The sequence below is a fragment of the Canis lupus genome, chromosome X (genome assembly GCF_011100685.1).
Source record: "Canis lupus familiaris isolate Mischka breed German Shepherd chromosome X, alternate assembly UU_Cfam_GSD_1.0, whole genome shotgun sequence".
NCBI classification, from domain to species: Eukaryota; Metazoa; Chordata; class Mammalia; order Carnivora; family Canidae; genus Canis; species Canis lupus.
In genome coordinates, this window is record NC_049260.1 from 12,943,293 (window position 1) to 12,955,746 (window position 12,454).

At 43.8% G+C, this 12,454-nt stretch overlaps 1 protein-coding gene across 1 annotated transcript in view; it reads right to left on the reverse strand.

The window, feature by feature from the left end:
* CTPS2 (CTP synthase 2) overlaps nt 1-7,851 on the reverse strand; it is a 41,479-nt gene extending 33,628 nt beyond the window's left edge. The window contains exons 1-2 of the mRNA XM_038588768.1: nt 7,512-7,851; nt 2,132-2,336 (exon numbers count right to left, since the gene is read on the reverse strand). Coding sequence (XP_038444696.1) covers nt 2,132-2,297 — 166 coding nt within the window. The 5' untranslated portion in view covers nt 2,298-2,336; nt 7,512-7,851. The remainder of the gene's footprint in view (nt 1-2,131; nt 2,337-7,511) is intronic.
* Nucleotides 7,852-12,454: the final 4,603 nt, after the last annotated feature.

The window sequence follows — 12,454 nt, forward strand, 5'->3', positions numbered from 1 at the left end:
AGAAGGAAGTTGGCTAATAGTTTCTTTTTTCTTTTCTTTTCTTTTTTTGGCTAATAGTTTCAAACAAAAATACAATCTGCCCATTGACTTGAAAAAGCCATTCCACAGACAAAATGAAAACCAAAGAAATCTAATTAGAACAATGAGATACCCTTTTTGTTGTTGTTGTTGTTGTTGTTATTTGGTTTTCTCTCAGGTTAGTAAAGCTTAAAAATAATAATATTCCACAGGGGTATCAAAAAAAATAGGCCTTCTTATACACTGTTGATTTGTATATAAATTGCCACAGATCCACAGCCTTTATCAGAATTCTTGGAGACAAGATGGAAGTTGAAATTTGAAGTTTTTCAGATTATGGAAAGGTAATATAAAACACTTGTCATATATTAGAAAACACCCCAAATGCAAACACATTCCAAATGGAATAAAGAGTAGAGTCACAGCTTTTTGAAGATTTTTCAACTTTCAATATTTTTAAAAATAGTTTATTTATTTGAGAGAGACAGAGAGATAGAGATAGGAAGAGAGAGCACAAGCAAGGAGGAGAGGGAGAAGCAGGTTCCCCGCTGAGCAGGGAGCCCAATGTGGGACTCCATCCCAGGACCCCGGGACTATGACCTGAGCTAAAGGCAGATGCTTAACCAAATGACACACCCAGGTGCTCCAGTTTTCAATACTTTTGAAAAAAGACTATAAATAACCACAAACTTATGAAGAATTTTAAGTTTTCAGAACTTTCTGGATTTTACAGTTATAGATAAGAGATCATGAACCTAAAAACCTTTGGTAATATGTATTATACGTCAAAAGCCAGAAAGGCATACATACCTGTGAAATCAGAAACTGCATGAAGGTATTTATGTTTAAAGAAATAGTAAGTTTTAAAGATTTCCATCACAGTGTTGTTTATAATAACAATACATTGTAGTTATTTTCTGTTATTGTACAGATTCAGCACAGCCTTTAAGAGTATAAAATACATGTGAATGTTTACAGCACTTTGTTGGGTTTTCTTTTTAAGATTTTATTTATTTATTAGAGAGAGAGAGAATGCATGTACAAGCAAGGAGGAGGGGCAGAAGGAGAGGAAGAAGCAGACTCCCTGCTGAGCAGGAAGCCTGATGTGGGGCTCCATCCCAGGACCCTGGGCTCATGACCTGAGTGGAAGGTAGACACTTAACTGACTGAGCCACCCAGATGCCCCCCACAGTACATTGTTTTAAAAATTAGATTAAAAACCGGCTTGACTATAAGATTCAATTCATTTCAAGTTCAAAAACAAGCAAAAGTAGTCTCTGGAGTTAACTGTTACTATATGTCAAAGAGTTTGGAGAACATTAGTTAAGGAAGCATTTTCCTGATTATTGAAAAACAACTGTTATGGCCATCTATCGCTGCTAGTAGGTGATGCAGTGTATTATATACAGCATGCCGTGTATTATGTAGTGCATAATAAAAATAAAGTGAAAAAGTAAAAAAATAAGCAAAAGTAACTTACGGTGTTAGAAGACAGGATAGTGGTTACCTTGGTGGTTTTTGATGGGGAAAGACTAGAAGGGGCATAAAGGGGGTTTCTGTTTCTTGATCTGGGGGCCGGTTACACTGTATGCTCATCTTATCAAGTGGTACACTTATGATCTGTGCACTTGCCTGCTTGTGTGTAAAAAGTTTAAAAAGAAAGTACGTAATTACTAATATCTTTTAAAAAATAATTAGCATGTACATTAAAATGTCAACATTAATAATAGTCACTACAAGTGGTGGGAAATGGAGGACTTTTATTTTCTTCATGCCATTCTATGTTGTCAGTATAACTGTCAATATATTCCATATTGTCGGACTTTTTCTAAGAGACCTATATTACCTTTACAATAAAATAAAACATAATTTGAACGGTAAAAGGTACAAGAAAAATGGTATCCCCATACACTGTTTTCCAAAAGAGTGAACTAATTTGGAATGTCATCAGCAATCTGAAAAATGTCTCAACAACTATGAGAACATTCACATGTTCATACTGAATGATCCAGCAACTCTACTCCTAGAACTCTATCCTAAAGAAATGACCCCAAATAAAAGAAGGAACTGCAATTTGTGCTTTATAAGAGGGGGAAGTTATTCTCTCTCATACCGTGCTCATAAGGTGAAAAAGTGCCTGCATCGATGTTAATATAGGGGTCAATTTTGATGGCAGTCACTCGGAGTCCACATGATTTTAGAATCGTCCCAATGCTGCTTGCGATGATCCCTTTACCAATGCCCGAGATGACCCCTCCAGTGACCAGGATGTACTTCATTGGCAGAGGAGTGGCTGGGTGTCAGCACCCAGATATAATCTGAAAGGTAATATAAGAGTCAGGGAAAAGAAGCATATTCTCAAACCAGTAAAGCAGGAGTGTGTTAAACCAGAAATTCCAAAGCACACAGCATTTTTCATATAAAGTAAATTTTCGAAACAAAGTCCTATCTTCTAGATTGTCCATTTTTGTCTATATGCAAAAGCTGTGGATACTTTCTACAAGCAAAGTGGCTGGCTCCATTGCCCTGATTCCATTTACCCCTACTCTATCATGGGACAAAGTTCATCGTGAGAAACCAAATTTGTCTGGGATTCAGAAGCATGGTAAAATTAAGAGATAAGGATCTGGAATCAGACTGATCTGTACAAGCTGTACCTGGGCAAGTTACTAATCCTTTCTGTGCCTATTTCTTCATCTGTGAAATAGAATTTAAAAATACCAGTCCCTGGGACATTACTCAGCACTAAAAAGAAATGAGCTATCAAGCCATGAACAGACATGGGGGAAACTACAATGCATATTACTAAGTGAAAGAAGTCAATCTGAGAAGGCTACCTGCATACTGTGTGAGTCCAACTATTTGACATTCTGGAAAAGGCAAAACTATGGAGACAATAAAAAGATCAGTGGGTGCCTGGGGTTAGGGGGAGGGATGAAAACACAGAGCACAGAGGATTTTTAGGGCAATGAAACTATCCTGTATGACACTGTAATGGTGGATATACGTCATTATGCATTTGTCCAAACCCACAGAATGTACAAGGCCAAAAGCAAACTCCAATGTAACCAATGGACTTTGGATGATAATAAGGTATCAATGTAGGTTCATCAATTGTAACAAATGAACCACTCTGGTTCCAGATGTCTATAATGGGAAAGGCTATGAATGCAGGGGCAGCCAGTGTATGAGAACTTAGTGCTTTCTGCTCATTTTTGCTATGAACCTAAAATTGCTCCAAAAAATAAAGCCTTTTGGGGCAGCCCCGGTGGCGCAGCGGTTTAGCGCCGCCTGCAGCCCAGGGCGTGATCCTGGAGACCCTGGATCAAGTCCCTGCATGGAGGGATCCCTGGGTGGCGCAGCGGTTTGGCGCCTGCCTTTGGCCCAGGGCGCGATCCTGGAGACCCGGGATCGAATCCCACGTCGGGCTCCCGGTGCATGGAGCCTGCTTCTCCCTCTGCCTATGTCTCTGCCTCTCTCTCTCTCTCTGTGTGACTATCATAAATAAAAAAAAAAAAAAAAAAAAAAAAAAAAAGTCCCTGCATGGAGCCTGCTTCTCCCTCTGCCTGTGTCTCTGCCTCTCTCTCTCTGTCTCTATGAATAAATAAATAAAAATCAAAAAAAAAAAATAAAGCCTTTAAAAAAAAAATCAGTCTTGGGATCCCTGGGTGGCTGGGCGGTTTAGCGCCTGCCCTTGGCCCAGGGCTTGATCCTGGAGTCCTGGGATTGATTACCTGATTCCCCATCGGGCTCCCTGCATGGAGCCTGCTTCTCCCTCTGCCTGTGTCTCTGCCTCTCTCTGTGTGTGTCTCTCATGAATAAATAAATAAAATCTTAAAAAAAAATCAGTCTTCAAATATGCCAACATTAAAAAAAAAGTCTCATAGGCGGTTGTGAGGATTAAGTGAACTAAGGAATAGATGAGAGGTCAGCTGATGCCCATTCTGATTTTTTTTTCCTCTACTTTCAAAACAAACAATCATGACTTGATGGTATATAAGGTTATCTCACTTCAGAGCTCTGAGCTCGATTTAAACTAATCAACCATGGTCAAGGCGAGTAAACAGATGCCACCCAAAATATACATGTCCCATCCCAAATGGCTTTCCTAAGTCCCTGGGCCTTTCTCTACACACTCCAGTTGATCACATTCAATCTTCTTCCCTAGCCACCTGGCATTCCACTCCCTCCAGCTGGGTTTAGCCTAAAAGACTAACAATCAATCCAAACCCAGAATGCTCCTCCTATAGATCCAAAATGTATCTAAATATTCACCTCTTTCCACGCCTACTGTCCCAGGTGGTCATTATAGGGGTAATTTCTTCACACCTCCCTTACTCTTACTCACCACCCCTCCTGAGTTCTTCTATTTGGTAAGTGCCCCTCCTTTGGAGTCAGACAGCCTGGGTGCAAATGCTAATTCTGTTATTCACAGCTATGACTCTGGGCACTTCTTCAACTTTTCTAAACCTCGAATTTCTCAGTGCCTGCCTTATAGAGGTGCATGGGCACTCATAAAGAGAGTGCCCAAGTGCTTAATGAAAGCCGTTACCATTTTTCACAGTGATCTACTCACCATTCAATCAGTTCACAAATGTTTATTATAGGTCTATTATGCTTAACATGTTCCCAGGTGCTGGGGATAGACAAAAAGTCAGAGTCCCTGCCCTCTTCACCTTTCCTGTGGGATTTAGGGGCAAATTGAAGGCCACATCCATTTTGTTAGTTGAGATGAAAAAAAAAAAGAATACTAGAGGTCATATCACCCCCAGGAAAGCTGGACTGGCCAAGAAACCTGTAGGAATGCAACTCCATTCGCTTACAAGTAAAGATATAATTACCAGATGTATCTAATGAAATCTCCAACATAAAGAACAAAGATATTTTTCAGATTCTAAGTCTCTTGAGATGGAAAAGACCTCCAGGGGACCAGACGAAGTATCACCAGGGCACCTGCTAGCATGATCTTATAAGCCTCCAAATAATGACACCCACCTTCTCACGAGACCATGCCCCAAATCTTGCCCTTAAAAACCCTTATTTGCAAGCCATTGGGAAGTTTGGAACTTTAGAGCATTAGCTCCCTGTTCTCCTAGGTAGCACCACACCAATAAATAGCCCATCTTCCTTCACTGCAAAAGCTCAGTGTCAGTTTTTCTTGGCTTGCTGTGCATCGGGTGGACAAACTTGGTTTGATTCGGTTACAAAATGAGCACTGCTGTAATGGTACCTTATCCCAGCAGTCACACTATTAAAATGAATTCCTCTTTGTAAAAGTTAGCAAAATTGAAAAATGTCATTGAAAACTGGAATGCATTCATGTGAAGTCATGTTATGTAGTTGCCAAAAAGCCTCGGAATTTATCATAAAAATTCCCTTATACATAAGGATATAAAATTGAATATAATATCTCAACAGTGTTAATTAAAACTGATCAAGACACCTGCACCCCGATGTTTATAGCAGCAATGTCCACAATAGCCAAACTGTGTAAGGAGCCTTGGTGTCCATCGAAAGATGAATGGATAAAGATGTGGTTTATGGATACAATGGAATATTAGCCATTAGAAATGACAAATACCCACCATTTGCTTCAACGTGGGATGGAGCTGGAGGGTATTATGCTGAGTGAAATGAGTCAATCCGAGAAGGACAAACATTATATGTTCTCATTCATTTGGGGAATATAAATAATAGTGAAAGGGAATAGAAGGGAAGGGAGAAGAAATGGGTAGGAAATATCAGAAAGAGAGACAGAACATAAAGACTCCTAACTCTGGGAAACGAACTAGGGGTGGTGGAAGGGGAGGAGGGCAGGGGGTGGGGGTGAATGGGTGATGGGCACTGAGGGGGGCACTTGACGGGATGAGCACTGGGTGTTATTCTGTATGTTGGCAAATTGAACACCAATAAAAAATAAATTTATTATTTTAAAAAACTGATCAAAAGTCCATCAAAAAGCTAAATTTTAATACTTAGGTGGTTGGGCTGTAGGCAATTACTACTTTATTTTCAAAAGCACAAGATGCCTTTTTAAACACATCAGATAATTTACAACGTCCTTCAAAATGTAACTTAATACCAAGGAGACGTTTACTTCTTTCTGTCTCTTGTAAGCAAACAAGTTAAGTTTGAAGCAAGTTTCAAAACTGCAGGAAAAAGCAGGCTAGTTTCAGGCTACTTCCTTGAGTTGCTTTTCCAAAATTCTGTAAAGACTGAAGTTTTTCATTTACGCTTATTGCAACACAGGAGTGTGTATAGCTGCTTCTGTCTGCTGTCCAAAAAAAACATTACAGGAACCAGCTGTATAATCTTAAATTTTCTAGTAGCCATATTAAAAAAAGTAAAAAGAAACAGAGGAAGTTAACTTTAATAATATCTTATTTAGCCCAATGTATCCAAAATACTATCATTTTAACACACGATCAACAGAGGAATTCATTAGTGAGGTATTTTACATCCCCTCCCCCCCCCCTTTTAGTACTAGGTCATCAGAATCCTGTGTGTCTACTCTCAGCACATCTCAATTCACACTCACGACGTTTCGAAGGCTCAGGAGCCACATGTGGCCAGTGGCTACCACACTGGACAGTGCAGGCCCAAGAGCAACTGAAAACGTGAGAAGCACCAAGAAACACCTTCTCAACGATGGCCATTTAGGAAGTAATATTAGTCAAAAGCAAGAGTACTTACTGAATGATCCCATTGTCTTAAGTTCTAAAGCAGGCAAAACTAAGCTGTGATAGAAAGCAGGCAAGGGGGAGGGGTGGTTTGGGGGCTGACCGGAGAGGGGCATGAGGGAACTTCCCGGGGTGATGCAAACGAAATGATCTATGTCAACGCTGGGGTAGTGGTTACTCGGGAGTATAATTTGTCAAATCCCCGATCTGCACCCTTAAAATGGGGGCATTTTGTTGTCTGTAAATTACACATCAAATCTGTAAATACTGTTGCCCAAAGAAAGCTATTTAGTTGCAGCAGCGTCCTTAGCCACAGCGCGCCCTAAGCAGCTATTCCGGGGGAAACGCCAGGGTCGTTGTTCAGCGAGTGCACTGGGCGGGGGAGGGGACAGAAAGGCCATTTCACTCCGCGCGGGGCTTCACTTCCGCCAACGCCATCTCGGGGCTCTCGGGGCTCCCGAGGCCAAGGGAGGAGTGGGGCCCGGGGTGCAGCCGGCCCTTGCGCCCCCTCCCGAGCCCCGTGCGGGGAGAAGCGCACCCCGGGAACGCGACGCTCGGGAGCCCGGACTGTGGGCCGCCGCAGGGCGGGCTCCGACGGCAGCGGGCGCGGGCAGGGCGGCCCCGGTCCCCGCCCGTCCGCCGTCCGCCGCGGCTTGCGTGCGCCGGGTGCGGGGAAGCGCGGGGGACCGGCCCCTCTCCGACTCGGCGCCGGCGCCATCGGCGAGGGGACAAAGGCGCCCGGCCCCACGTGCGCGCCCGGACTGGGGGCGCGGAGGCCCTGGGGGCGCGGGGAAGGTCCGGGCGGGGGGTTACCTGCGCGGTGGTGGTGGCGCCGGGAGAGTGGCCGGTGGGGACGGCGCGCTCCGCCCCGTGGCGGGCCCGCGCTCACCTGTAGGGCTGGGGAAGGGGCCGCCGCTAGGGGTGTCCCTTGTCGCCACCGAGTCCTTCCCACTGCCCGCGCGGGCCTCGGGGTGCGCGGCGCCCTCCTCGCCCACCTTTCCCTTTCCTGCTGCTGCGGGCCCCGCTGACTCACGCTGGTGAGCTTGGGGTTTGCACCCGCGTTTGTGCAATGCTCCAGAACAAGCGCCTAAAAAGTGACTCCTCAGGCACAGACAGCTTCCCGCCACCCTCCGCCCTGGATGCACTTGGCCCCAGGCCTCCTCAGCTCGAGGACTGCTCCTCCCCTCCGTGGCTCACTTAGCAAAGGCACTTCTGGGGAGCGGGGGAACGCCACGTCCCCGGAGAGCCCCTGCCTCTCGGCAGGGAGATCCTCTTACTGCGGGCCTCCCGTCCAGTTCTCACCACCGTGAACAGCTTCACACCGTCCACACACGTTTCTGGATCCCTTACTGCCCTCCGGGAACTGGAAACACGCTAAGAAGAAGATGCAAATAAAACTCGATTCCTGCTTTTGAGGGGTTCACAGTCTGGAGGCAGGTCTACAAGTCTATCGAAATCAGTAAAGTTTCTTCAGGCGCAGGGCTGGCTCAGTGGGTGGAGCCTTCAACTCTTGATCTCAGGTTGTAGGTTCAAGCCCCATGTTGGGTGTAGAGATTACATAAAAATAAACTCTTAAGAAAAAATTTATTAAAGTCCCTCAAAAATTAAGTGAGTTTCAAAGCAACGCGGAGTTTCTCCCCACCAAGGATGACAGAGTAGTGTCATGGAAAAAGCAGGAAGGAGCTAGGGATAGTGATGTCAACTTCTGGCAAAATAAACAAAGGCTTTACTCAGCAGGAACCGTATGGAAGCCTCAAGTCTTCATGAAGGCCAATAAATAAATTTTTTTTGAAAAGCAGAGAACACCTTTGGGGTGCCTGGATAGCTCAGTCAGTTAAGCATCTGACTTCAGCTCAGGTCATGATCTTGGAGTCCTAGGATGGAGCCCTGCCCTCAGGCTCCACGCTCAGTGAGGAGTCTGCAAGCCCCTCCCCCTCCTCCTGCTCTGTCACTCTCTCAAATAAATAAATAAAATCTTAAAAAAAAAAAAAAAGGAGGAGGAGGAAAGGCCTTTGAAAGCTGGAGGCATGGAAAGATGTGTTACAAAACAAGTCTTCCACAGCATCCTGTGGAAAGCACACTCATGAAATGGGCCGACATCAATGGTGATACCTGTCACATATGTAAGGTTTCCTTCCACATTGCTTTTTTTTTTTTTAAGATTTTATTTATTTACTCATGAGAGACACAGAGAGAGAGAGGCAGAGACACAGGCAGAGGGAGAAGCAGGCTCCATGCTGGGAGCCTGATGTGGGGATTCCAGTTCTCCAGGATCAGGCCCTGGACTGAAGGTGGCGCTAAACCGCTGAGCCACCCAGGCTGCCCATCCTTCCACACTTCAATACTTCATTCCCTGTTTACTTCCAGGACAATTACTAGGATCCCCCCTTTCTATAATGAGGAATCTGAGGCTTAGAGATGTGAAGTGTCCTGACCAAAGGTATATTAGTTAATATGAGTGGCAAATCCAGGACATCAATGTAAAATATTTGTCCCTAAAGCCAGATTCTTCACCATAGGATGTGGGGCCTTATCCTCATTCTACTTATCCATGTAGCTAAAGGATGGAAGATATCTTGTGAATACAAAGGGATTATTATGGGGGCAGCCCTGGTGGCCTAGCGGTTTAGTGCCGCCTTCAGCCCAGTGTGTGATTCTTTTTTTTTTTTTTTTTTTTTCCAGTGTGTGATTCTGGAGTCCCAGGATCGAGTCCCACGTTGGGCTCCCTGCATGGAGCTTGCTTCTCCATCTGCCTGTGTCTCTGCCTCTCTCTCTCTGGGTCTCTCATGAATAAATAAATAAAACCTTTTAAAAAGGGGGAATTATTATGATAACTACTGTATCAATCCAAAATGGGGGAAAAATTGAACAGAAAAATGAATTTGATAACAGGATTCAGATTGATTTGGGTAGGACAAGAATATCCTCATGAATAAACAAGTGTTTATTCATGGCCCACTACCAGCACAGCAATAAGAATAAAAAAGAGATGAAAAATAAAAAAATAAAAAAGATGAAAAATAAAAAAATAAAAAAAATAAAAAAAGTCTGTCATTTAGTTGATTGCTCATGCTCTCTTACAATCTTTTATTTTGAAGAATCCTACCTTTCAGAACAATTGTGAAATTGTCTGTTCCCTGGGGAATATGCTGTGGTATTGAGTTCCTGGAGATAAAGTAAAAGTAGTGCTATATGGGCTGGGCTCCATCTCTGTGTATTGGATGCCAGTGCTATATTTTTGCAGGCAAAGAAACGTGAAGCACAGAAAGGACAAATAACAGGTCAAGGCTATTCATCTATTAGATAGTGAAGTTAGAACCTTCATTCCTCTAGGCTTCTGCCCAAAATTCTGGGCTCATTCCAATCATACTCGAACCAAATATCCCTGTTCAGTAAAGTGCTGACCACTTCAGGTTCTTACGGATATAAATCCTAGAAAACATTGGTCCTAAGATGTCTCTTGACTTTCAAGGCTGAATCAATACCCAGACTCGAAGAACCATTGATGCCACTGAATTGTACACTTAAGAATAGTTAAAATGGGGGGGAGGGAGCGGTACCTCAGTCAGTTAAGTGTCCAACTGTTGATGTCAGCTTAGGCCTTGATGTCAGGGTTGTGAATTCAAGCTAGGTGTGGATCCTACTTTAAAAAAAAGTTAAGGGGATCGCTGGGTGGCTTAGTGGTTTAGCGCCTGCATTTGGTCCAGGGCACGATCCTGGAGTCCTGCAATCGAGTCCCGCATCGAGCTCTTGGCATGGAGCCTGCTTCTCCGTCTGCCTGTGTCTCTGCCTCTCTCTATGTCTATCATGAATAAATAAAAAATAAAATAAAAAATATTTTTTAAAAAGTTAAAACAGCAAATTTATGTTCTATATATTTTACCACAGTTTAAAAAATTAATAGTGTAATAGACCAAAAACCATTGAACTGTACACTTTAAATGTGTTAATTATACGGTATGTGAATCATATCTCCATAAAGTTGTTTGGGCTTATTAAGCTCAAGTCCTGGATTTGAATAGTGAATATACCTCAGGCTGGAAAACTGGAGAGCAGGGAAATCTGTCTCCACATACTCCTACAGGACACTTGAAGTAGGTGGGAGGAGGAGGAATAATGGGTATCCTTCGCCAATAGGTTGCTTAAGAGTATGCTTGTGAAATCTGTTTATGCACTCCCTGCTGTGGAAGGGTAGTTGTTCCCTTAACCAGTTTTTTTTTTTTCCGTTTGCATGTTATTATGGAAAAAGTTAAAGGTACAGAGTATCAGATATAAAAGTATTACCACCAGCTTGGAGAACTGTCAAACTGTGGCTAAGCTCGTTTTATGTATATCCCTACCCATTTCTGCCTTGCCTCTGCCTTTATTTTGAATCAAATGACAGATATCCTATCATTTCATTGGTAAATATCTTGGTAGGACACTGTAAAAGATCAGAACTCCTTTAAATACACACGATACTATTAGCACAATAAAAAAATATCAATCTGTATGTCCATCGACATATAAATGGATAAACAAAAAGTGGTATATACACACAGTAGAATGTCATTCAGCCTTTTTTAACACAACATTTTAAAAGTAGAATTTTAAGAAAATTCTGATGCATCGTACAACATGGATGAACCTCAAGAACATTTACTAGTGAAATAAGGCAGTCACAAAAATACAAACATGGTATGATTACACTTCCATGAGGTTCCTGGAGTAGTCACCCTCATAGAGACATAAAGTAAAATGCTGAGTGCCAGGGACTGGTGGGGAGAGAGAATGGGGACTTGTATAATGGGTCCAGTTCGTGTTGCAAGTTTAAAATACTTCTGGAGATTGGTTGCATATTGTGAATGGACTTCATGGTACTGAACTGTACACTTAAAAATGGTTGAGATGTTACAGTTTATGGGTGTTTTTAGTACAATTAAAATTTCAACTTAACCATTCCCTAGTTACAGGAACTATGGTGTGCTGAAATTTCCAATTTTTATAAATGTTATAGTTCCCCCCCCCCATGTTTGTTTGAGTTAGGATCCAAATAAAATCCACAGGTTGCCATGGGTTATGGTTCTTAAATCATTTGTCATAGGGGCAGCCCGGGTGGCTCAACAGTTTAGCGTCTGCCTTTGGCTCAGGGCATGATCCTAGAGTCCCAAGGATCGAGTCCCACATCGGGCTCCCTGCATGGAGCCTGCTTCTCCCTCTGCCTGTGTCTCTGCCTCTTTGTCTCTCTCTGTCTCATGAATAAATAAATAAAATCAAAAATCATTTCTCATCTATAGGTTCCTCTTCTCCTCCCTTCGTAGCAATGTATTTGAGGAAATGGGGTCGCTTGCCCCATGGCTTCTCACAGTTTAGACTCTAGTGCCGGGACCACGTCGTGCGCTTTACCACTTTCCTTCGTCCTCTGTGTTTCCAGTACATTAATTGTTGGACCTAGAGGCGCTGGGCCAGTTCTGCTCGGGGCTCGGAAAGGGGCTGAAGCCAGCCGGACCTGAGGAGGCGGCCAAGCGGCCCAGAGTGACAGGGACGCCGTTTACACGTCGGGGTCAGTCACCCAGAAAAGCCGGGGGAGGACGCGAGGGAAGCGGGCGGGGCCGACGCTGGGAAAACCCTTTGTCCGCTTTCCACGCACGTCATAAAGTCCCAGAAATAAGCCGCCGACGGGGGCGGGACCTTTGGCGGAAATGACACAGGCGCCGGCGGCGGCCGAGCAGCCGCAGTGAGCCGGGGGCGGTGCAGAGGCGGCTCCCGCGTCGCAC